Below are 25,823 nucleotides of genomic sequence, written 5' to 3' on the forward strand. Positions count from 1 at the left end.
GCACAGACACGAGGTCTGGGAGCACAGAGGCAGTGACTGATCTCCAGCAGGCACTGGGGCTCAGCTCCCAGGAGCTCCATAGAGGGAAGAAATAATTTCCTAAAAAGAGCACAAGCAAAAGCTTCTACACACACTAACTTTGAGACGTCATCCTCTCACATGACACCTCCCATAAAGAGCAAACTTTAAACACTGGTCTGTCTAGAAGTCTTTGATTATTTATGGATGTGGAAAAGTAGAAAAAAATTTTGTTTTTCCAGTGTGCGTCAGAACCCAGATGTCAGATGCACTTCAGAGGCTGACAAATGCTGCCTTGTTTTACTGACTGCTGCACACAAAGGCCCAGGGACCCCCAAAGCTGCTTTGATAAGCCCCCAAAGGCAGTGACAGGCAGATCAAACCCCCTGGCTCAGGGTTTTCCTCAGCCCCGATTGCAGCAGGATTCCAATGGAAAACCCTCCCTCCTCCCTGAGAGCACCAATCCAAGGCTCTGCTCTCCCACTGTCTCCCTGGTTTTACATCTGTTCTGCTCTCTAGAAACGACTGGAGGTTGCAGCTCTTGGGTTTGCTTGCCAGCTGTGCCAGCAGTGGGGATTTCAGCAGGAAATTTCAGCGCTGGGAAGAGCAGCCCCAGGCAGAGGCTCTGGGATGGTGCTGCCAAACTGGCACGAGCACTAGGGAGAAAGTTTCTATTTTTGTTCTCCTTGTTCCAAGTGGGAACCGATACTGCCTGGGACAGAGCCAGGCATGTCTCAGGCTGGCACCATGCAAAGCACCTCCATGCTAATGTAAGCAACTTAACCAAGCTCTCTCTCTCTCTCTCTCTCACCAGCAGAGTTCAGATGTTTGGGAGCAGCTGATCTTTCCCTCAGGTGCTCACCTCACTGCCAAGGGCTGCAGCTATTTGTATTCTGCACTGAATATCTCCTGTGCTCTGTCCTCTCCTTTGGAAAAACGTCACAGTTTTGTTCCTGTGGCAAATGAGAAGCACGTGAGAAGTGGCAGCTGCTTTGATCTTCATTCAAACAGAAAACAATAATAAATAATTATATAGATATAAAGGCAGAGAGTTTTTAAATGTTCTTTTTTTTTATTGCTAGAAGTTGGTTTCAGTCCTATTGCAGCTCTGAAATCCTTCAGTGGAGAAACATTGCAATCATTGTAAAAATCATCATTTGGTGTGCTAAGATCATGTTTACAATTAATCAAGAGTGCACAATTCAACAGAATATTAACATTTAACCATCAACTTTACAAATAAAATAAAGACTACAAAGATGTTGCTACTGCAGTATCAACAGTAAAGGAAATATTTACAATGTTTACACCCTAACGAAAAAACAAAACCAAACTCTTCCCCAACAAAATGGTCAATTTAACCATGGACCATGATTATTTATTAAATCTTTACAGTGCAAGGTGGGCCTAGAAACCAGACCTAAGACTAAAGAGTGTCAAGAGAGTTCACAGCTCTGAGTGAGATGCACGCAGTTATGCCAACAGGATCTACACCCACGAGAGATCTCCTTCCGGCTACAGACAGAAATGGAATTTGAAATCAACTTTTCTAAAGTGCTCCAATTTCTTTCAGTACAAAAATATAAAAAACTGATTTATAAACATGGCACAAATGTTATGAACCAGAGCTCACACATGCTGTTTGAAGATGATGGAGGATGATGAAGTCGCCAGTGGTTACGAAGATGTTGGGTCTGGTCTCGAAGAGAGAGCAGGGGGAAGGCTTTGCTTTGCCTACAGCACTTGTGTAACCTGGCATGCAGATCTGTTTCCTGGTAAATGTGAGAACTGCTGGGGAAGACAACAAAATCTCCAAACTCCCTTGCATGGGGGGCACAACACACAGGGACTCCACTGAGCAGCACCGGGGAGCCTCGGCTCCCATTCCGCAGAGTTAGAAGTAAAATGCAAGAAGTATTTTTTAATCCTTTCCTAGTTTAAGTTTCGACTCTCATTGTAAATGCAAATGACAAACACCAAGCTCCATGTATGCAGAATCATCTGACCACTACTCAGAAAGACAAAACTGCCTGCAAATGATTTAGAATGACTCCTAGCTGTGCAGGAAGGCGAGTACCTGGGTGAGCAAGCGTCTCTAGGAACACCAAATCTTCTGCCTCACGCTGGGGGATGAGCAGTGATCTCAACTCGTGGGACATGCCACAGCCACAATCCACAGACAGCACAGATAAAAACCAGGGAAGCATCCACAACACACACAGGGCAGCTGTGCTCAGCACTAGTGGCCATGGAGGCATCCTCAGCCCGGAGCCACGTTCCAGAGGGGAAGAGGAAGAGGAAGCCTCCTTAACACCAGAGTTCAAATTGAAATCAGAACCATAGAAACAGCCTCTACATTGCAACATCACAATATTGAAGGACAAACATGCTGATAAATTTTAAGGCTGGGACACCAAGCAAACAGGGCGGCAGTTCAAAGCTCGTGCTGGCATTTCCTCCACACCCCAGCTCAGAAAGAAGCCAAGAGGCACCTGGGAGGCACAGAATTTTGAACTGTCTAATCCTCAGAAATCACTTAAAAGGAAAGTTTTAGCTGAAGTGATCAAAAAGTCCAATAGGAAGGATGTAACTCAGAATCAATAGCAGGTTACTGAGCCCAGGACACAGCAGTACTTTGCAAACTAACTCACCTAGAAGAGTTCTTTTTCTAGGAAGAAGATTTGAGTGAAGAGTCCAAAACCATTTCACTCAACTGGAGTGATTTGTTAACAATTTCACAGATTCAGCTTTGCACAAGTGAAGAGACCCATGATTCATTAAAAGAAAATAATTCACTTGCTTCCCTCAGCCTTGCATGGATCCCTGCCCACACTCTGGCAGCAATGAGGTATCACAGCACCTGCTGATTCCCAAACCTTCTCCAGGCTGAGCCAAGTGACAGAAGCCACCATCTCAGGGTGCAAACAGGTTTCACAAAGGAGCTGCAGCCAGACATGTGCACTGAGGACAGAGAATGACTTCTAAGGTCCCATATTCCAAGGGGCTTTTGGAGTTTGAGCCAACAGCCTGGCCTGCCACAGGCCTAGGTCCCTTTGTTAACAGCCAAAACTTATTTCAAGCACTGCTGACAAGAAGTATTCAAAAAGTGAATGTTAAAGATAAAATATTAAAATAAATAGGACCTCACTGCAGACTTTATTTTGCACATGTCATTGTTCTATATTCAAATTTGTTCATTGCACAGAAGGAGAAAGCAGTCAATGAGCTCCTCAAACCCTTCCAACACTCCCTCCCATACTTTTGGACAGGCACAAAATAAACCTAAATAAATGTTTCCAAAATTTGCTTCCAAGCACCCAAACTGACATCCCTTTTTGGCTGAGGTGATTTGCTCCACTGATGCAACTTAGCTTTGGGCTAAAACTCCTAAAAACCTGGTAATTTAAGGCAGTGGGGGCATTGAGTTTTCACTAGGAGTGGCCCAAACCACAGCACGAAGGAGAGAACATCCCTGTGAGCTTCCAGGGGAAATTACAGGGGGCCAGAGTCTGCACAATTAAATTACCCAGTGGAAAAATCAGTGCCAGTCCTACAGAGCTGCAGGATCCCACACTGCTGCATGGACCAGGAGTTACACTGATTTTAAGAATTCTCCTCCATTCCAAACTAGCTTTTGGGATGTAAAAACTGAATAAGGAGTGGAACTCTGCTCTCATCACCAAAGATAACAACACCACCAAATCACCAGTGGAGCAGTCCCACTCTGTTTCCTGCAGACAATCACTCCAGGTTCTGCTGATTTACCAAGCAGTCCTTTGGTAATAAAGCAAAATGTGTCCAATTTCACTTCTTGGGGGCTGGAGGAGCACCCCAATCCTGTAATGAGCCATTCAGTTTGGAGTTTCCTCTCACTGAACTCAGGTTTGTACCAGCACAACTCAGCAAAGAAAAAGACCCTTAAATCCAAGAACTGTTCCAGCAGGAGTGCTTGTCCCCAAGACTTTATTCAGAATTTTGTAGCTTATCTTTTCTCTTTCTTCAATTTCTTGTCTGAAGGCAATAACCCAAATTATCACCACTTGAAAATATAAACTGCTGCTGTTTTCTGCTAAAAACTGATAAAGTTTCTTTCACTGTAACTACTGAAATAATTTTAAAACTCTGAAGCAAAGAGAATTTATGGCCTTAAAGACATTATTAACATCACACAGGGCCTAATCACAGGGACTGGCAAACACCACTGGATCCATTGCCATGAGACTGCATGGAGAACTGACCAGACCTTCCATTCACTGCTCCTAAAATCACTTTAAATCAGTTGAAGGTATTTAAAAAAGCTATTATCAATCATGTCCTGACAGGGATTAATCCAAAATTTTAAGCTTTGAGATCCTGATTCCTTTAATTCTGTAACAATCTCTCCTGTGCATCATTATCTGACCAGTCACACTCAACACACACCAGAACACACATCCTTGGGTGAGGGTGGGAAAAGAATCTGGGACACAGAGTGAAAAACACAACACAAACTGACTGTGCAAATTACTACAAAGGGAAATAATGCCTTTTTGAGCAGAACACTTAATGTCACCACCATTCCATGATCAAGAACTGACCCATTTCACAAGAGGTATCAAAGCTGGTTTAGCTGAAAGCAGCTAAACACAGGTTTAGCTAAGAGTACTTTTTTATTAAAATTATTTTTAATTTTAAAACCAAACAGTTCTTATTCCCTTCATTCCTAACATGATGCTGCAGAGAAGCCTCTGCAGCAACAGCAGCTTTGATATCTTCTGGTACTGGGAGTAAAGTCCCAACAAATTAACAGACAAACAAAGGATGCAGAAAACAGGATTAAACAAGACAATAAATTACTGCATTTGAACACTTCTTAGACATGTCTTCAGCAAAGAACAAAATCCAAGTCTCTAAGTTCATTCTGAACCAACTCAGGAGTTTGCCTGGGAACCTGTTCTGCTGTCCCCAACAGGGAGACAGATCCCAGTGATGCTGGTGGCCAATGAAATGTGCATTCAGTCCAACTCTTCATCCTCACTGTGAATTCTCACACGTCCAACCCTTCTCCTCCACAAACAGGTGGAGCTCCTGCCCCTTGAGGATGCTGTCAGAAGCTCACCTTACCTTCTGTTCCACTGTCCCTGGCCACAGGGCTTGGTTCACAGTGCCTGGCACACCTGGCAGGGAGGGAACTGGCTTGCTGCCACCTGCTTACCAACACACAACCCATTACTGACCTGGACCTGGGAAAACAGATTTAAAAATTTGCAGCCATTTTGGGGCCTACTACTAAAACTTTTTTACATAAAAATCTGGGTGGTTCAACATCACCGATAACAATTTACAAGATGGTGCCCATGAGCAGTTACATTCTCCAAAAAAGAGCACATTACAATAAATGTCAGAATTTTAACATGCTCTGAATTGATATAGCCATGCCATGTGTCAACAGACTGGAGAATTTAAAAGCAAATTGTTACTACTGTGCCCTCAAAGCAGGACAGGAATCCTGGTCTGGTCCTTGCTTGTAGTAACTGGGCAGGGATCAGAAGACATCCATCCATGTGGGGTCTCCACCACCGTGCACACTGGGGCCTGAGTTCTTGAACCAGTGTGGCAGGTGATTCATCTTCAAATGCAAACAATTAGAAGAAAATGACATCTTCTTTGCTGGTATCATCTTGCACATTCAACAGATTGGGCTGAGAGGGCACCAGGGGCTGAACCTGAACGTTGTTGGGCTTGAAGAGGGTCGCTGAGGCAGATGAAAGTGCTTCTGGCTGAGCATCTGTAGGGCCATACAATTCTAGAGGGGAAAAAATGGAAGAAGACACATTCATGACACTGCAGAGAGAGCCTGAGGCACTTCCAGGCACAGGCAGGTTGGCCAAGGCATACCTGGCTGGAATGCAGAGCTCTGGCTGCTTGGGAGGGATGGGCTCGCTGACCTCCTGCCTCTCAGCACAGCCTCCTCTCGTCCTGCAAGCCTGGGGGGAAGCAGCTGCTTCTGATCAACAGAGGCTGAAGAAAACATTTCATAAATTAGTATTAGAGACAAGCAGCACTTCACAAATGTCACTGCTTCATGCTGGGGCCACTGTACTGACACCTTGACACACCCAAGAAAGCTGCAAAACAACAAAGAGCTGGTCCTACTGAAATTTTCTCTTCAACTGTTTAAACTATGAATACTTTTCCTTGATACTTCTGGTTCAGTTACTGGCAGACCCTGACAATCTCAGATTTAAAACCCAGTATCACCAAGCACAGCAGAGAGAAAAAAATCTTTGTAGAATTCAAATAGCAAATGGCCACTTGTGCTACTTCTAACACGCAGAGCTGTGATGAACTTTTGTCTCTGCTCTCCATCTGTCTCACAGCTGCTCAGCAGCACAGCCCACTGATTCTGGTGTTACAGCCTCCCAGTTTCTCAGTTTCAACAATGAAAGCAGTTCATGAAATAGCTGTTCTGGATCTAAAGAACTTCTCTCTTTCAGTACACATTCCTTACATGTCACAAAACCCAAATTCAATACACAGCATTTTTGCCTCTGGTACAGAAAGTTTTGTTCCATTTTATTCTAAGATCAACACATGAGCATAACAAGCATGAAACCCACTAATGCTCACAAGAGAATAGAGACCAATATATTAGAGGTTTATACCTTTCATATAAATTACAGAAAAACACCATTAAGTCCATTTCCAGTGCAGAAACCATTATGTAAGAGCTATTAGAAATAAACTGGGGAGATGTGGCATTAGAACTTTGTATTGCCAGCATTTGGTATGCAGGGTAAGAGGATCCAGGCTTCATTTATGTGCAAAACCATAAGCAAGTTTGCAAAAGCACTAAACTTTATGCACGACAGAGACAGATGTTTCTGCAATGTGCCAAACCCACTCTCCCTGATCTCTGTCAGGTTTGGCCCTGAGTCCTCTGTGGCAGTGCAGAGTGATGGACAAGCTTCCAATTCTGAATCCAGCACAATGTTAAAAAGATAATTTTGTAACTTAAAATTACAGGCCATTCCCCTAAGCTGGCAGTGGGGCTACTTTAAGTGGGAGAGATAAAAGGGTTTTTAGCGTGTTTGTCATTGGCAAAGATCATGACTCCAGTACCCAGCAGTTAGAAGCAGAATACACCAGGACAGGGTGACTGCATTTTTACTTGCTTCTATTTGTGACAAAATTAGCCCCTTTCAACTTTACAACACACACAGCATCTCAATTTTGGCCTGGAGGTCTGTATTTAATGACTGACTGGTGCTAAGAAAAGCACTGCATTCAATGTCACTACAACTCTGGACAGACTGCAAGAAAAGGCTAAGCCAGCCTCAAAACATTTCACTCATGCACAACAGCTTCCTATTATTTTTGGTTTTTTTTTGGTTTTGCTCTTTTTCTTTAACTCTACAGTTAGACAAGAAGATTTTGTATCCAGGTTTAGAACCTCTCACCACCATTCTGTTGTGTTGGAATACACAGCTCTGTTTTCAGCATCATCCCTTTGGGTTGTATTTCCAATTCAGATAATATAGACATGGAACTGCTAACAGGATTTTAGGAGTTTAAGAGATTTTAACTGCAGCAAACACACTAATAACTTGTAGCATATTAATTTCTGGGTTTCATACAGAGGTTTAACTGCAGGGTTCAGTCTCTCTGTGATCCTGGTGGAGATCAGAAACATTTAAATGGACTTAAAACCACACATACCCGAACTGTCTGTCCTATGAGATGCTTTGCTCTTGCCACCTTTCTCCTTGCTTCCTTTTGTGAAGGTGGCCAGCTTGGTGGGGATCTGCTGCTGGACTGCAGCTGGTTTCTGGATCTGGTTGGTTGCACTCAGGAGATGGATTGGCACTTCGTTCTTGAGGGAGGGCCGGGTCTCCAGGGTGGTGCTGTCCCTGCGCGCCAGCTCCGGCCGCTCCAGGAACTCCAGCCCGGCCACGGAGCTCACCCTCACTGAGGCTTTGGAGCCAGCTGCAGAGGGTTCCACCCCTTCTCCATTGAAGCTGATGGAGTGACTGATCATCTGGCTCTGCAAGAGGGAAAAAGGCAGTCTGAGGCAAATGGGGATTTTCAGCCTCTTCAGTGCAAAGAGAGACCATCCCCAGCCCTGAGAAACACTTCCTAGTGCAGAGCTGAACAGACAAAGCCCAAAGGTTCTTGGGGAACTGAAAGAAGAGCAAGGTGTCTTTGGACACTGAAAAGAACATCAGTAGCTCCAAACTGCTTTAGACTGCACCTAGGAAAGAGCAGAGCTGCACAAGGAGAGACCATCCTCAGCCCCGAGAGTACAAAGCACTTCCTAGTGCAGAGCAGAACAGGGTAGACAAAGCCTAAAGGTTCTTGGGGAACAGGAAGAAGAGCAAGGTGTAAGTCCTTGGACACTGAAAAGAACACCAGCAGGTCCAAACTGCTTAAGACTGCACCTAGGAAAGAGCAGAGCTGCACAAGGAGAGGCCATCCCCAGCCCCGAGAGACCAAAACATTTCCTAGTGCAGAGGAGAACAGGGTAAACAATGCCTAAAGGTTTCTGGGGAACTGAAAGCAGAGCAAGGTGTAAGTCCTTGAACACTGAAAGAACATCAGCAGCTCCAAACTGCTTAGCAGTGCACCTAGGAAAGAGCAGAGCTGCACAAGGAGAGACCATCCCCAGCCCCAAGGGCACGAAGCACTTCCTAATGCAGAGCAGAACAGACAAAGCCTAAAGGCTCCTGGGGAACAGGAAGAAGAGCAAGGTGTAAGCCCTTGGACACTGAAAAGAACATCAGCAGCTCCAAACTGCTTAGCAGTGCACCTAGGAAAGAGCAGACCGCACAGGGTGATGACAGAGCAGAGAGAAAGCAGAACTTTCAGAAAGTTTCAATGAATTAATTTAATCAGGCCTCCAAATTTCTGTTCAAAACACAAGAAATATTTTTAGAAATCAACTGTACAAAATGCTGTTGACGAAGCACAGCTTCTGCAATCAGACAGTTCATGAATTTGAAAACTACCCAATCAGCCACAATTGAAAATAATTTATTGTCCATCTCTATCTTTTTAAAATATATTCTCATTATCAGACATCTGGGTGGAACTTCACAGACACTGGTCTCTCTGAGAGTAGCCATCACCAGCTACTTCAGGTGATGGTTTGAGTAGCCCAGCAAAAGGCAAGACCAGGCTGGTGCTGCAGCAAGTGCAAAACCTTCATCCAGAAGCAAGCAGGTTAACAGGAATAAAACTGACAAAACCAATCCCTCACCTGGCCCATTTCTGGGGAGAAGGTGCCTGACACCGTGTTCTGCTTCTTCAGCTTCTTTTGCTGATCCAGACGCTCCCTCTCCTTCTCCACAGCTCTCTGGGCTTCCCTCAGCCTCTCCAGGTCGTGCTGGTAGGCCTCCCTCTGCCTCTCCAGCTCTTCCCTGTCCTGGCTCAGCCTCTCCCGCAGCTGCCGCATCTCCTCGGCGCGCTCCTGCAGCTGCGCTTCCTTCAGCTCAAACTCCCTCTGCTGCCGGCTCTTCTCCCGCTCCAGGCGCTGCTGCTCCAGCTTCAGCTGGCTCTGGCGCTTCTGGACGTTCATCAGCTCTTCCCTCTGCTTTTCAAAGTTCCTCTGCTTCTCCTGCTCCAGCAGCAGGTTGCCCCGGGTGGACTGCAGCCGGTACTGCTTCTCCCGGTCTGCCATGGTGGCTCGCTGCACCTCGATGTAGCTGTCCTGCTGAGATATCACAGCCTGCAGGGGGTAAAAGTGCAGCTTCAGGTTCAAAAAACATGCACAGCTAAGCAGGAGACAACAGCATCTAGCAGGTGAGGTTAGAGAGGCTTTTTCTTCCAGAGCATATCTTAATTCCGGCTTTGATTGACACGATATTGAAGATGGTCAAGCAAATAAATTATGCTTATTTATGTCAAATGGAACATTCCTTGCACCTAGAATTGTTACTCTGAATCAAACCAGTCAAAATATTGCTGATTACAAGGCAATTGTATCATTAAGGCAACATACAAGGCAAGGTAACATTAAAACGACTAATTCATACACACTTGTATGAACAATGAGCACAGAGAGCAGACAAAGCTCAAAGCAGGAAAAGAATTAAGTGAGCAGGAAAAAGGAAATAATTACTTAAGACAACAGCTCTAACACTTCCTCCAAAATACCAGGCACAGTTTCCTTGAGTCTCAGAACTAAACTCTGCACTTCACTCCAGCTTTAGGGGATATTTTTAAGATAGCTCCTCTCCACACCTGCATAAATTTTATTACATTTAGTGCCTAACAAATCTCTTGGATAGTAAATAGCGGTTTACCTGAAGACTGAAGAGCAACTGCAACAGTGTCTGTATCCTATGGACAAGCTGAAGAGGAGAAAAAAAACATTAGGCACTTGAGAAGAACTCTCTTTTGAGGCTTTAGACTTTTAAAGAACTTTTTAGCAGTGAAAATAATCCATGGTATCTATACAAAAAGACACACAATGGAAGCATGGCCACCAGAACACTCTAGCATAGCAAAAGCTAATATGCAGGCACAAGGAATTTCAGTTTATTATCCTTGTGCAGATGTGAATCAGTGCCCAGCAAATCTCCCTGAGATTCCACAGAGACATCTTCATTATCTTCTCTTCACCTGAACTCTTTAGCCATCACTTCCTCCTGTGCCCCAGCACTGAATCACTGCACAGGTACAAACCTCACAGGGATTCAGAGGCAAGTTTGGCCAGTGAGCTGTTAACCCAGCTGTGCTGGGTTCCACAGACATTACAAACACTGAGTTTTGGAGTGGTTTGGTTTGATTTTACATGTTATTATTAGACTATGGCTATTTGCCATTGGATTTCTTCGCAGCAGAAATAACATACCTGAGACTCTACGGTGGGCTGAGCACCACTGCTGTCATCCAGCCTTGTCCCATCACTCTGTAAGGGAAACAAAACCAACATTTGTGCTAGGGACACTTGCTGGGCACTGGCAGTGCTGCCAGAAAGGGCTGGGATTGCTGGGACAATCATCAAAAATACCGAGTTCATAAGCCAAGCTGAAACAGCAGTGTGGTGATTAAAGCTGTGTTAATGGGACAGCATCAAATGAGCAAATGGAAAACTGAATTATTTTGCCTCTTAAGTGCTGAGCTACCAAGTTGCCCCACAAAATGTTATTATTAGATTCAAGTAATTTTACAGACAAAGCTGCTCCAGTCCAGACCTTTCAGCTATGACTTTAACTTTGTGAGATCCGTTCTGCACCACTATTATGATGGGAAACACACAAAAAACCAGCATTTAAATTCCTCATAAGCTCAACATACAGTTTGAGATCCTTCTTCTGCATCAGAAGAGGGGTCATGGAGTTGCACATCTGAAGTCAGTGCAGGACCCCTCCAGTCCCACTGCCTCTGGTCACCTCCACTGCTCTTCCTGCCACCTGAAAGAGGAGAGGAGTATGAGGAGCTCACACCAGCACAAGGCCTGGGATAACTCAGTGAGTGCCAGAACAGAAAAACATGGTGACTTTGAACTAAAATGGCTTCTCCATGCTGATCCCAAGTGGAAGATCAGGCTACACTGACACACAGGACTGCTCAAAAAGGTTTAAAAACTTGAGAAGACTGGGTTAAGATAAATAGGGAGGGTAAGTTCAAATTACGTTACACTATTTTAAGTGAAGCAACCACAATGTCTGCATGAAAATAATCAGCTCCCAGAATTGCAAGTTCATGACATGGAATACTGGTCAGCAGGAATACTGCAGTCACTGCAGCACCACTGTGAGTGTGGAATGAGGTAAGGGGAGATGGATCCTCTCTTGTAAAAAGTACATGACAGCTGTATGGAGCCTTCCAGTGACATAAGAAAGTGCTCCAGAGATTAACAACCAGTGAAATAAGGGCTATTCACTTTTTCAATTAATGCATGAAGCAAAAATGGAGATAAATAGTATCTAGTCTTTCCTCTTATTTCATTAATTAACTGATAAATCATCTGTGTCAAAAGAACAATTTATATTATTAAGGATTCAGCAAACCTCTAGTGACTGTGCAGATACAAAGTGGGGAAAAGTGTTAATGACATAATGAAAGCAGACAGCTGAATTCAAGTTTTCTAGGTTTTCAGGCCAGACTTATTTTTTTTTTAACAAAATTAAAGTTCTGTGTGGAATTGTGGTAATTATATAGAATGGGTTACAGTAATGCCCTTAGCATAACACTGAGAGCCCTACTCTGCTCTCTAGTGTTGGGATCAGGAGCAAAACATGCTGGAGATTTGCTCTGATCTTCCTTTTTAGAGCCTGGTGAAGCCTCCTTACATGAGAGCCTCAATTCCTTGTTCTTATTCTCTGTACAGTAATCACAGTAAAAAGATCAGAAAAATTCTGAGTGTTCCCTTTCTTACTTTTACTTGAAATTGAGGGACTACTGTCATATCCTCCAAAGGTCTCTGCTCTCCGGGGGAGTCCTGAGCCATCCTCAGGCTGACAGGATGCACTGCCAAAGTGAGTGAAGATAAACTCCTGGAGATTCTCAGCTGGGGAAGAGGAGAACATGTCATGTAAACAGCCATGTCTATGCAGCAACACAAGTTATCATGCTAATGTAAGTTCAGGCAGTCTGAGATATCCTCCAGTACTGATGAATTTTCCTTTGTGAGTAGCTCTGCATGACAGGCTCTTCATATGAACATGAGCTCTTCCTTAATTGCCAGGATTAAGATCCTTGTTAAGATTATCAAGTTTTGAGTGTTTGTTTTTTCTTTCCTTTTTTAAAATAGAAACTATCTTTGGGCTTATTTTCTTTGTAAACACACTATCTTTAGACAGGCTGTTTTTAATAGATAACCCTCCTATAATATTACATTTCAGGATTGTGTGTTATTAGAGCACTCTGCTACCCTTTCTGAACAGACATGTCCTAAGATTCCAGTGCTTGACCCTTGTCACAGACAACTTTTATGAAAAATCCTTTCTTTAGGATTTTTCCTCCTGAGAAGCTGAGAGGCCTCAGGAACAAAATGTAAACAATGATTATCTGCTGCTGTGGAATGCAACAGGTGCATCTGTGATTGGTCTCATGTGGTTGTTTCTAATTAATGGCCAATCACAGTGAGCTGGCTCAGACTCTGTCTGGGACAGAAGCTTTTGTTATCATTCTTTCTTTTTCTATTCTTATCTAGCTTTCTGATGAAATCCTTTCTTCTATTCTTTTATAATAGTTTTAATATAATATATATCATAAAATAATAAACCAAGCTTCTGAAACATGGACTCAGATCCTCATCTCTTCCCTCATCCTAAGACCCCTGTGAACACAGTCACAGACCCTTAAAAATAAAACAATTCAAGCTGTGCAGGTCTTCTACCTAAAGCCACAAATGCACTTCACCTTTCCTGCAGGTTGGTTCTGAGAATGAGGAAGTCTGCACCGTGTTACATAAAAGCATTATGTTATTACAGGATGATTTTCAGGGCCTGTACTTAGATCCTGGGTGCTTATCCCCACCCCAGCACCTGAGTGAATGCTGAATGCCCACACATTCCCACATTCCATTCACCTTCAGTCACTGCAGATTTCAGAATTGCCTCTCCTTGCAGATTCTCTGAGATATCCCCCCGAAGGAGCAGCCTGGCTCGGGATCCTTGGGAATGGTCTTCAAAGCCATTCACCTCAGACATTTCCAGATAAATCTGTTGTTTCTCAGTGAGACTCTGCAGAATCAGGTCATCTTTCATGTTCAAACGCTCTGAAGGAAGAAAGAAATTCAGTTCTGTCTTTCTTGTCACTGTCACAGGACTGTGCTCAATTTGGGAGATTATCTTTGATTTTATGGCCAGAGCATCAAACACAGAGATATAATTAATAGTTAAGGAGAAAACTTATGGAGCAGACAAAGCTTATTAGACTTCCTTAGTCACTATTTCTACAGAATCTTACACCACCTTGAAAGACATATGAAGGAGAAACTTGATCTTGATAAAGAATTAGACAGCCATAAATCACAAATAATGCTGAGAAGCAGCTTGTAGAATATGTAACTAAGTCATTACCTTGAAAATCTTTTAACTTTGCAGCTCTTGCTTCAGCCAGTCTCCTCTCTGCCTCAGGTTCATTAAATGAACCTCCTTCCTCATCAGGACAGCTGTCCAAAGGGAAAGACAGATTTATGTTGGATTTGCATGTGAGATAATTTAAAATCATCTCAGGATTCAACTTGAAGCTTTTGCCTCAGTTGTGGTTTATCCTGGTTGTCAAATCTTCCTCCCTTTCCCAAAGCCCTGTTGCATTTGACATCAGTGAGTGTTAAAGTCTGAGTAGTTTTTATTTCATCTTTACCAGTAGTTTCTTCTCAATGAACACAAGCAGAATTGCACACTGAAGTTTGTGGAGAGTCAAAAGGATTTTAAATATAAATTTACACCTATGAGTAGAAGACAAGCAAGAAATCAGGCTCCTGTTTTCCCCCTGCCTTACCTCTCCACAGCCCTGCGGATGTGTGCCATCCAGGAATTCCTCTCCTCTTTGGAGCTGGTGTGAATTTCATACATTTCTGGTCCTTTTAAGGAAGCACTAATTAAGAACATTGCCTTTTCCTCATTAGCTACCTCTCTCACAATCAATTTTTGCAGTGAGATAACTGGTGGCTTAGAGTCCTGTAAAATAAAATACAATGCAGTACATTAGATGTGTTCTTTAGGAATTGTGTTTCCTTCCTATTTATCCAGAGCCACTAGCAGCTGTAACATCATGAAATAACTCTGACTTTTTCACATGACACTTCTGATGTTGTCATTTGATCAATGAAAACACGAAGAATATGCATGTCAGAAACAAGAGGTCTTGATACCTGATTGAACATCAAAGCCTATGTCAATTTAATGATTCCCACAAGTCAAGAACAGGCTCAAAAAATTTTGCTCAAAAGGAGGCAAGCCCAAAATTTGAAAAAGAAAACAAAAACCTTAATGATACATTGTGAATTGAAAGGAGAGAAGGGTTAGAGGTTTTAAAAGAAATAAACCAGAGGTGTTAGAGGGTGTCAGGCCCTGATAAAAATGACACCAGGTGACAGGTAGTGTATTGTATAATGAGGATTAACTGGATTAGCTGTCAGCCTTTGCAGTGAAAACACATTTACAGGAGGGATATTAGTTACTAAAAACCTGTCTAGGCTTCCTACAGCAGAGCTCCAACATATGCAGCCTAGAAAGTTCCTTCCCAGGATAAAGCAGCTCTCTGTGACTGCTGAACCTTCACAGAATAATCTAGAGCCATGATAAGAGAGCTGAAGTGTGAAGCAAACACCAGGAGCAGCAGCTTCTGCCAGCTTCTCTGAGCAGCTGTACTGCAATTCCAGCCACAAACAGAGGTCACTGGAAAAACAGAATCACTGAGCAGATCCATTTGCTCCCTCTCACTTGATTTATTTATGGAGAACTGATATTAAATTTCAAATGAACTGTATATATACAGAGATGCAAAAAAAATTGGTCAGACTCTAAGTGTAGAGCGTGTTTCCAGAAGGGAAAAAAACAAACCACCACATAGCACCCTGTTCTGTGCATTACGAGAAGGGTAATTGAAAAGCAGTTGTTTGTACAGCCCTGAGGTCACCAAAATAGCTTTTGCCATTAGAATTCAGCTCTAATGCTAATGTCTTGAAAAAAAAAAATACATCCAAGAAAACAATTACATAAAAGAATTTCTCTGTTACAGGTTCCACAACAGCCATCAGTGAACTAGATCAGGACAAAAAGTACAAATTAACTTCTCTGAGGACACCTGTGGAAATGCCCTAGAAAAGTGAATTCACTGAATGTTCTAGAGCCTGCAGTAATAACATCTGCATTCAGTGCTTATTCCATGTCTTTCAGGAAAGTTCTCTGCCCCTAGTAAATCTCAGGGCACTGTGACCACAGTTACCATGTCCCTAACTGAGATTCCTTCCCTGCACACTGAACAGAAGCAGGATTTATCTGCAAGTTTTCCAAAGCACAGTTCTAGCATGTGCAACGTCCATGACATCGTGCACAAAATCCCAGCCTAAAAAAGTTTAGTGAAAGGGAAAGTCACAGCACAAGAAGAGGAACAGGGAAAACCATGGGAGATGTGGCAGCTACAACCGGCCAAAGCAAGGAAATACTGGTTTGCACTGGGAGAGTGGGGAAAGGATTCAAAAAGTATCAGAACTGCTTCAGAAAAAGTGATTCCATAATACTTGGCTGGTTTATTCACTTAATTTTTTTCCTGAATCTCCTATAACAAGTATCTAACATCCCTAACTGTGTTTCTTCTGTAGTTACTGTCACTTTCATAAATCCTCCAAGTGCATGTATTAAATAAAAAGAACAATACCTACCACAGATGCAAATGTGTATTTTTGGTCCTTTTCTTGTAAGAGCAACAGTACATCAGTGAGCAGGACTGCCAGAATATCTACAATAATAAAAGAGACAAAAAAAGGAATAAAAGTGATATTTCAAAGCAGGAAGACCAGTCCAGACTCAAAAATCACTTAATTTATATTTCCTCCAGGCCAGGGAATAGCATGTCACATTTTCAATATTGTGTCTGTTACTGCCTTCCACTTGGGCTGTCCCCAGCCAGGCTGAACCATGCAGCAGCAGCTGATTTAAACAGAGCCCATTTAAAGCTTGAGAACACCCACACACACATCCTACACAGGGACTCCAGCACTCCAGAGGGAACACATCTCTCCAAACAGCAGATTCTTCTGGAACTGCAGCCATTTAGGGTCCCCACCTACTCCTGGCTGCACTTTCTGTGCCACTGAAGCTTCTCCTTGAACACTTGAGCAATGAAGCTGCTCAAATATTCCCTGATGGCCACTGCTTTGATTTTCTGGCAAATGCAGAATTAAGTGTCATGCAGCTGACATGACACAGGTTTTGCAAAGTGTGAAGCAGAGATAATGCCTTTCCACAGGAGACTAAGTCAGGATGACTCAAAGCTTTGTCATCCATCTGAAGACTTCCCTCTTGAATTGGGAAGCAGACCAGCCAGATAATAAGCAAGCAGCATAAGGAACTTATCATGCACCATTACAGAGATGCTTATTGGACAAGCCAAGAATAGAACAAGTGCTATTTCCTCCAATATCCTATTAAACAAGCAGGTTATTGTCATCTTATTTTATACCCAATCGATCAGTAATAAACAGTTACTAAAAAAAACCACCCCAACATAAATCTTGTTTCCCAGTTGTGTTTGTGCCCTTGCTGGTGCTGTACCTTTGAGCCTCCCTGACGCAGCTTTCCAGTACAGCATCCCATCCAGGAGGAGCCTCCTCTGGCCCATGTCATCCTTCCTGAACAAAAGCCCATTCTTGCATTTCCCAGATGATTTCAGCTCCATTTTGTGCATGATCTCCTTGAGTCGCTGCCCCTTCTCACACTCGTTTACCATGGCATCTACATGGCTGATGGTGTCCTTAATCAAACCAAGGGCCTGGGTCAGGTCTTCATAATCTCTAGTTCCAGCTAAGGGAAAAGAGAAGCCACATTTTCAGCTCTAGAATACAAGACATGAGCCATCCAAATGCATTTTAGCATAAGGGTTTCATACTAGACACCTAACAGTATTTTCTAAGAAAAAAAAATTAATTAAAAATTATATTTTTATTTTATTTCATTTTATTTTATTAAAATATTTATTTATTTAAAAATAAAATATAATAACCTAAAGCCCTGGAAAAGCTAATGAACCAACTGGTTTAACTACTATGGGTTTGTGGTGCAGACTTTAAATGCTTCTCTTCTCCTCTGAGGTGAGGCTGGGAGAATTTGGATTGTTCAGCCTGAAGAAGAGAAATTTCAGAGTGATCTAAGTGTGGCCTGAAGGGAGCTGAAGGAAAGATGGAGAGAGACTATTTAACAAGGGCCTGGAGTGACAGGACAAGGGGGGTTGGCTTTAAGCTGAAGAAGGGCAGGGTTAGATGGGATATTGGGAAGAAATTCCTCACTGTGAGGGTGGGCAGGCCCTGGCACAGGGTGCCCAGAGAAGCTGTGGCAGGTTATTGTCATCTCATTTTATTTTTGAAGTGTTCAAGGCCAGGCTGGATGGGGCTTAGAGCAACCTGGGGTAGTGACAGGTGTCCCTGCCATGGTAGGGGGTGGAATGAGATGAACTTCAAGGTCCAACCCAAACCATTCTGATTCTCTTGACCCTCTGAGGTGAGACTGATCTGGCATCATGAGCCAAAGAGAAGTGAAAAGCAGGTGACAGCCTGTCTGAGGTAAGAACATGCAAAACATGGCAGAAAAAGGACCAAGAGACAACTGTGAGGCTTGCAGGAGCCATCCCACCTTCTGTGTTCTGGATGATCCTCTCCAGCAGCACTGGGTACTTGGTGATGCGCTGGGTGACCAGGAGGATGCACTCCTGAACTCCCAACCTCCTCACAATGGAGCAGTTCCCAATTTTCTAGAAAACAAGAGAAACTCGTGACACCCACTGTGCATGGAGCTCTTCTAACTGCCTCTCCATTCTCATGCCTTCTGCCCCAAAACACTTCTGCACAGCACCATGAAATTAGCTGCACTCTTCTACTAATCCTGATAACATTCCAAAAATTGCTTTTATTACTGGAAAATATCTCAGGTACTGTTTTCAACTCCTGTTAACTAAATGTGGAGTCAATTAGGGAAACTTCCAAATCTGAACTGTCTGCTTGTTGCTAACTGATCACACTTTATAACAGGGTCAGACCTTAAATACGTAGAAAAGTTCTGTGGTTTTAAAATCAGACTCAACCACCTACCAATGAAATAGATCAATAATGAAGGAATTTAGATCAATAATGAAGGAATTAAGTGTTTATTTTACCACTGTATGCTCCCCAATAGCCTGACCTACAGAAACACAATCCTGATTAGAAAGGGAGGACTGTAAAGCACCAGTTAATCTGACTGCAGGTACAGCACACACCTGGCAGCAGGAGAACACAGCACCAAGATCTTTCTCTACAAGGACTGAAGTTAAATGTTTTAAAACTCTGATCACTTATTTAGCTCCTTGGAAGTGAAGGGCTCTCACTTTAAAGGCTAAGACGAGCTGTAAGTACAGAGCTAAGCTGGAAAGTTCACACAGTATCACTTACTGGTGACTGGAAAATGAGAATATTTAGGCCTCTGCAAAGCCACCTGAGATTCAGGTTACAGCTTCTACTTGGGCTGTGTCTCTTCAGCCTTTCCTATTAACTGCACATCAGAGTGTGCAGCAAACCACCCTGGAGTGAATCTTCTGCCTTTGGAAAGATGATGGTGTGAGCAAAACCTGACTAAGAGTCTCTGCTTTTTCTACAGCAGCTCATCAACAGCATTTATCATTGATTTAATTTATTAACAAAGCAATTTATCCTGATGGCCACACAGCAGGACAGAGCCCTGAATTGAACAAATACTCTATTCCCCAGTCCTGGGTGCTCTCAAGAGCCTGCCTCAAATGTAACACTTCCTAATTGTGGATTTGTCTCCAAGTAGCTCAAAAGATCTAAAATACAAGGAGCTCACAACCCACCAAATAATGAGAATATGCCTCTAACCCTGCTCATTCACATTTGAGGGATCTTCAAGTACAAAACAAAGCCCAAAGCAGTGAAATACATTTTGCATAGTCAGAATAGGAGACTTCTGGTTATTGTTTACCTTTATTAAGTTTTGGAACTTTTTATTGCTTTGGAGCAGGTCTTTGTAATGGCTGACAGCTTCATTGTGTCCACAACAGAACACACCATATTTTTCTTTCATTCTCTCCCCATTTTCACCTGAAAACTGATTGGAAATAGAAGAATGAAAGACATGAATCATTCAGAGCAAACTAACCTCCACTATAAACTCCAGGTCTAATATAGTTTCTAAACCATTTATTTTCATTTCTTCTGTACCAGAAATGAGACATTTATGCAGTGTGACATGTGAGGGCTTGGAATACCATAAGATAACCAAATATTAAATGATAGTTGTAATTATGAGAATTTTAAAAAAGGATTTTGGGATCTCTGCACTTAAAAAGTCTGTTAATGGTAAAATATGAAGGGCAAAAAAATGGTCATGATATATGGTAGAAATTGCTGCAACCACTCCATGCCAGAATGGTGCTAAAACTGCCATGATTTCAAAGGATCCTGACTAAAACTGCCATCATTCCAAAGGATCTTGACTGCATTTTTAAAAGATCAGAATGAAGAAGTTTGGCTGTATCTGAAGGAGAACCAAATCTGGAATGGACGCTAGGAATATATTATTTTACTCTTGGAACAGATGAAAAATAGAACCAAACAAGTCACATATCCCACAAGGCATATATATGCATGCTCAAAGAACATTTAATGACCATTTCATATCACTTGTGACTAGAATTATTCCTGAGAGTCATGCTCCCAACATTAACTGGGAAGAGAACCATAAACCAGGATGGAATCAATCTTTGCATCGCACAACTTTACCCTCACAGGAAGCTTTTTAGAAGCTTTAGAGTGTCAAGATCATTGGCAGGATTGAATTCACACCTGTTTTACCAAGAGGTCTCCAATGTTCTGGATTATATAATTTCGGTCACTGCCCTCTTCCAAGGATTCCTTCCGTCTCTCCTTCAGCTGCAGCAGGAACTGCCCGTGCATCTCCAGCAGCTCATCCACACAGGGAAAGAGCTTGTTGATAACTGCATGTGAGAACTGCAGCTCCTCTCTCATGGCTCTGGAGTACACCTTCAGCATTATTTTCAGTGTCCTAACGTGGTGCATTTCAGTCTGCATTAGTTCTGGGCAAGGTGAAATACAGAAATAAAATCAAAGGTCATTTATATGCTGTGCAGTGAGCAGGGGGACAGAAGAGCAGGCTCTGAAAGCCACAATCATCTTCTTCACTACAGTCTTTGCATTACTCATGTGAAGCTCTTAAATTTGCCTTGCTAATGTCCCAGCCCAGCAGTGACTGACCCTGCTTATTTAAGGACATCTCCCAGTGGCAGTTGGGCTGTTCCCCAATTGTACAGCTGGGCTTTGCTGCCTACAGAGCCCTGCTGAAACCCATGGCATGCTTAAAGGCACTCACACAAGGAATTACACACATTAATGCAGGTAACAGACTCGAAAACCTTCACTCAGTTTTAGTTTTCAAGCACAAGTCAAAATGGCAACCAACAAAAATGATTTCTGCTTTGTATCACAACAGTGGCACTATGAAATAGAAAAAGTTTTAAGAATAACAAATACTCTTACCATAAATGACATCTTGCCTTTTTATAACATCTTTCCTTTGCCTTTTTGCATAAGGCTGTTCCACTGCAAGACTCCAAGACTCTGCCTCAAACTCATGAGCATCTGTTTCTATTTCACTCCGGAGGGACACAGAATATGCATCTAGACCAAAAGCACATTCAATTTCAATTATTATTCAACTGTTTCTCACCATATCTCTGTTTACCATCAGTAACAACAAGGGGAAAAACACCTCAATGCTGCTTTCAAACCCATGGGAGAAGTTGCATAACAATCCTGAAAAGCACAGAAATTCCATACCTTCCAGAAAAATGGAGTCTGTTGTTGAAGGTGCAAGCGAGATAACGTCATCTGAAGTCTGCTTAAATTTTACAAAGCCTGAATCCCCTTCATCCATGTCTCCTGAAATTAGCCTAAATGGCCAAAAAAATTAGACCAGAACAATAAAAATAAAATTTTAAAAGTCCAACTTCTTCGACAAGCATCTTCCCTAAACTACAGTGCAATTATCTGACAATAAATAAATAAAAGATATCACTGCACTCTTTAAACAGTGAAATTAATTTAGCAACTCCAACGCTGAAATACTGCAGTTTAATTAGAGCAGCATGAGCAAAGCTTGTAACTTCTGGTATGACAGTTTACAAGGACATCACCTGGTGACAAGCCACAGCCAGTTCAGAGTACAAAGGGCACTTTCACTGGGAAGGGAGTATAACTAGGGCACATCAAAAGTAAATAGCTACTTAAAACAGCAGATAGCCTTGAGTTTGCCTACTATTTTAATGAAGGTATTCAGCAATTTAAAACACTGCTGCCTCCTACACCAGCCAGCACCAGCCCAGCCTAGAATAGCTGAACTCGGAGGAGATCACTGAATTTCACAGCAGTTCTCAAGACAAATACATCCAGGACAGAAACACTCAAATACTGCAGTATTTTACACAGGACAGAGGGATTCAAGATAAAAAGAGAAGGAAAAAAAAAACTTTCAGAACTAAAACTCAATAAACTCTTTGAGCTTGAAAAACACAACGTGAATTCTCATTTTTCTTTTTACACTGGGAAGGTGGGGGACATCTGAAGGCAGAGGATTAAAAGAGAAGCATTTTACTCACCCAAATTTGTTCACAGCTCCAGCAGTGCTCAGTGAAGGCTGGGAATGTCCCCTTTGGGCGATAGTCATCCCGAGGTTGCGGGACAGTGCTGGGGTGCCATCTGCTCCCAGGAGGAGACTTCGGGGCTGCTCCTTCAGAGAAGTGGCTAAAGAGGCAAAAATGGAATTGGTGCTCAGAAAATGAGGCGTGCACTGCAGCTCGCCTGCTCGCAGCCCTCGCTCGGAATGCGGCCGGAGAACTGACAGGATCTTGGATGTCAGGAGCTCGTTGTCCAAAAAAACATTCTCATTCCATTTTCTTGAAAAGGAACCACAAAAAGACAGCTCGGGGTGAGCTGGAATGGCATTGCTTCTGCCGCTGCTTTTTGAATTTGTATTCCCCATGCTCGCCACTGGCTGCCCTCAGACCTGGCACAGTAAAGTGGCCCCAGAGATGCTCTGTTTTTATACTACCTGTGATCCTTCTAGAAATGTAAAGCTGCCACTTAACTTACTGTATTGGCTAAATCAGCAGGTCTGAAGTGCAGGAAATTGGTCCCTACTGTGCCCATTTAGTGTGGAAATTGCAAAGTATCTTCTCCTTTAGTAAAACACCAGAACCTACACACAATTATTCACACCCCACCGTATAAGGGCACAGAACATTTCATGGCAAACAAGAAAAATCAGAGATCACAGGAAAAAAAACCCACAAGTTCTTTGCAATGTTTAATGCTCACAGCAATTTCTATCTGCATGCACACACACTGCACATAATAGATACCTGAGCTAAATTTAATTTTAATACTGCAGCTTTTTAATGCTTTTTAAATCTAGACAGACTGTGAACTGGAAAGATATTTGAAACTTTAATCACTATTACACAATATGTGGGAGCCTGTAATAGACTTATAAAAAATGGATACAATTATTTAGTACTAATGTCTGTAATAAATGATAAGGAACGGGAGACAAAATACATCCTTTTAAAAAAGGAGCTTCAGATGAAGACTCAGCCAGACAATATTTACAATTGATCCCTGCCAAGGTCTGTGGCTGCCCTTTTTCAGAGAGCTTTTAAGGACATGGGAGTGGGATCTCACAGATCCCTGGGCTCTGTCACTGCAGGGACAGACCCAGCTCCTCTCCCAGCCCCAGGATGCTGCTCCAGGACCAGGGGCTGCTGCTGGAGCAGTTCAAGGGGTCTCCAGTTCCCAGATAAAGCTTATGCCTCACTTTTCTAGTAAAAACACTCATATCCACCCAGCCCTACAAGTTCCCTTTTTTCAGCCTGCCCTCCTTAGTGTACCTTCACCAAGAATTCTCTCTTCCACTTCTGCCTTCTCAGTGAAGCACAGTTAAACCAAGGTATTTGTGGTTCTTGCCATGAAACAGGTTTTTCCACATTTTTTCATATCCCTGCTCTATACCTGCTTCTCTCTCATTTAATCTTCATTGACAGAGGAATTGTTTTGGGGCTGCAGGGGAGGTCTCATCAATGACATTTCATAGAAATTATATCACCACATCTTTTCCTGCTGGAAATATTTTTCCCAAAACCAGTTTGGGTTTGAAACCTCCTGGCTACAGTATGTTATCAGTCTAACAAATTGGGTAAACTGAGTCCTTTCCATCTCCAAAAGGAGACTAATTAAATATCTGAAAGATTTGCCCAGTCAGATTTCTTAAACAAAGACTTAATAACCAATGTCCCTGTGTTTCCATTTGGGGAAATATTGAAATTATTGGCCAACAAGTTCTCTTTCTGTGCTCCTCAAGTCAGGAACATAAAGTTCTGTTACACAAGGACAGGCCAGTCCTAAAAATCTCAAGGGGACAGGGATGGGGACACACAACACAGTTTATACCTCTCTAAAAATGAATTTTTCTTTTACATTGAGACAACATCTTTGGGGTTTTTTTGCTGGCCACTGCAGTCTGCAGGGTTATGCTGTGGCTAACAACATACAATGCCCAGGCTATTAGCTGTTCCTTTAATTTCCAGCTCCTGCTTTTGTCCAAGGAAAATGAGTACAGGCTGCCTAGCAGAGGCTGCGTGGCCCACAAGCCATTTTCTGAGTTCAATTAGCACTGTCTGCACACTGCTGTGCCCACATCGATCGCTGCTCCCCTCACACACACCAGCCCTACAGACAACTTCTCCCATTTCCATCAGCCCTTGCTTCTTATTTTAGTCCCTGCACTTTCTCCTAAATGCACAGACCCATTCTGGGTAATGTAAGCAGCCACTTATCTCCATAACAATTATCCCCTGTGCTGCCTCTTGGGGAGAGTCATTTAATGAAGAGGACACCCTGCAATGCAAATGGTACCTGAAAACACCCAGAGTGGTGCTCAGACATCCAAGTCAGCTGTGTTTGACACTCACCTCCTCTCTTAATGTAACATCTTGTGAAATTAAAATGCCATTTAATACACCTGTCACTGGGATGGTCTTTTCCAGGAGCAAAAAGATATTTCAAAGCCTTTGCTGCACAGATGCTTTTTCTTCTTGGGTTTTTTTTTTTTTTTTTCCTCCCAGATCCTTTTTCCTCATTTTGTTTCAACAAAGATTTATGTTTAGACCATTAGTGCTAGCTTGTCTTAGAGATTTCTAGCAACCACTAGCTGCAGGCAAGTTTTAAATAGACAATTATGAAAATCTGATGTAAAACAAAGTTCACAGTTCTAGTCTTTTCAGAGGCCAGAGAATAGACAATCAATGAAAAACGAGCTTATTGATCCCTTTTCACCATGATATTTTGAGGCTACACAGCAAGAAGGTATAAAGAAAAATAAAAAGATAAAAAGATAAAAACACACAGGAGATTGCTAGGAGCCTCTAAGCCATTCCCAATAGAAAAAAAAATGAAACCATCTTATTAAAAGAGACCTTCTCTATACTTCAATAACACACCGTGTATAGCCTTTAAAACATATTAAAGAAAAAAAAATGCAATTGAACAGATAAGCCTTGAGCACAGAAATCATTCTTTAGTACAAACCTGGGGAAATGCACTGGGGCGAACTTTGTGGAGATCCAGAAGGTCTGTGCTGCAAATCTTTCTGCTACAGGAAAAAATACAATATTCTTACACATCCACACCAAACTTTCAGTGCAAAATGAATCAGATTTTTCCCATCCCATAGCATTAACTGTAAGTGAAGATGTTCACTGAGAATATAAAAGATTTAACACAGTAACAGCTTTGATTTTTTCATGTGTCAGATGAATGACATAGAGACATTAACACTTTGTATTAAATTCCACAAAGTATAAATCAGGATGAAATAGAACTAAAACTGAAACTACAACTGAATTAAAGGTATGATAATTAATTTATGAGATGAAAGCAACCCCTTCATGCTGACAGCCTTCACTTTGCTGTAGTTTAGTTTCCAGCAATATTGACTAAACTAATCCAGCCACTTTCAACCAAAATTCAGATTGTCCATTTCAAACTGCATCTTTGGTAATCTTTGCTAAACTTTGTCCTTCTTGCAACACTA

The 25,823-nt window shown here is 42.4% G+C and overlaps 1 protein-coding gene across 3 annotated transcripts in view; it reads right to left on the reverse strand.

The window, feature by feature from the left end:
* Window positions 1-1,091: 1,091 nt before the first annotated feature.
* ARHGEF18 (Rho/Rac guanine nucleotide exchange factor 18) overlaps window positions 1,092-25,823 on the reverse strand; it is a 50,292-nt gene continuing 25,560 nt past the window's right edge. For 2 of the 3 annotated variants that reach the window (XM_058820895.1, XM_058820894.1), the window contains 20 exons: window positions 25,319-25,382; window positions 22,336-22,480; window positions 21,518-21,630; window positions 21,218-21,358; window positions 20,507-20,757; window positions 19,644-19,769; window positions 18,303-18,420; window positions 17,229-17,477; window positions 16,337-16,413; window positions 14,452-14,630; window positions 14,028-14,119; window positions 13,535-13,723; window positions 12,380-12,511; window positions 11,296-11,411; window positions 10,850-10,906; window positions 10,299-10,346; window positions 9,254-9,721; window positions 7,717-8,041; window positions 5,896-6,018; window positions 1,092-5,803 (listed from right to left, as the gene is read on the reverse strand). In XM_058820895.1, coding sequence (XP_058676878.1) covers window positions 5,643-5,803; window positions 5,896-6,018; window positions 7,717-8,041; window positions 9,254-9,721; window positions 10,299-10,346; window positions 10,850-10,906; window positions 11,296-11,411; window positions 12,380-12,511; window positions 13,535-13,723; window positions 14,028-14,119; window positions 14,452-14,630; window positions 16,337-16,413; window positions 17,229-17,477; window positions 18,303-18,420; window positions 19,644-19,769; window positions 20,507-20,757; window positions 21,218-21,358; window positions 21,518-21,630; window positions 22,336-22,480; window positions 25,319-25,382 — 3,174 coding nt within the window. In that variant the 3' untranslated portion in view covers window positions 1,092-5,642. The remainder of the gene's footprint in view (window positions 5,804-5,895; window positions 6,019-7,716; window positions 8,042-9,253; window positions 9,722-10,298; window positions 10,347-10,849; window positions 10,907-11,295; window positions 11,412-12,379; window positions 12,512-13,534; window positions 13,724-14,027; window positions 14,120-14,451; window positions 14,631-16,336; window positions 16,414-17,228; window positions 17,478-18,302; window positions 18,421-19,643; window positions 19,770-20,506; window positions 20,758-21,217; window positions 21,359-21,517; window positions 21,631-22,335; window positions 22,481-25,318; window positions 25,383-25,823) is intronic. The other variant, XM_058820896.1, reaches the window with a different exon arrangement.

Source organism: Ammospiza caudacuta, chromosome 28, assembly GCF_027887145.1.
Source record: "Ammospiza caudacuta isolate bAmmCau1 chromosome 28, bAmmCau1.pri, whole genome shotgun sequence".
Lineage (NCBI taxonomy): Eukaryota > Metazoa > Chordata > Aves > Passeriformes > Passerellidae > Ammospiza > Ammospiza caudacuta.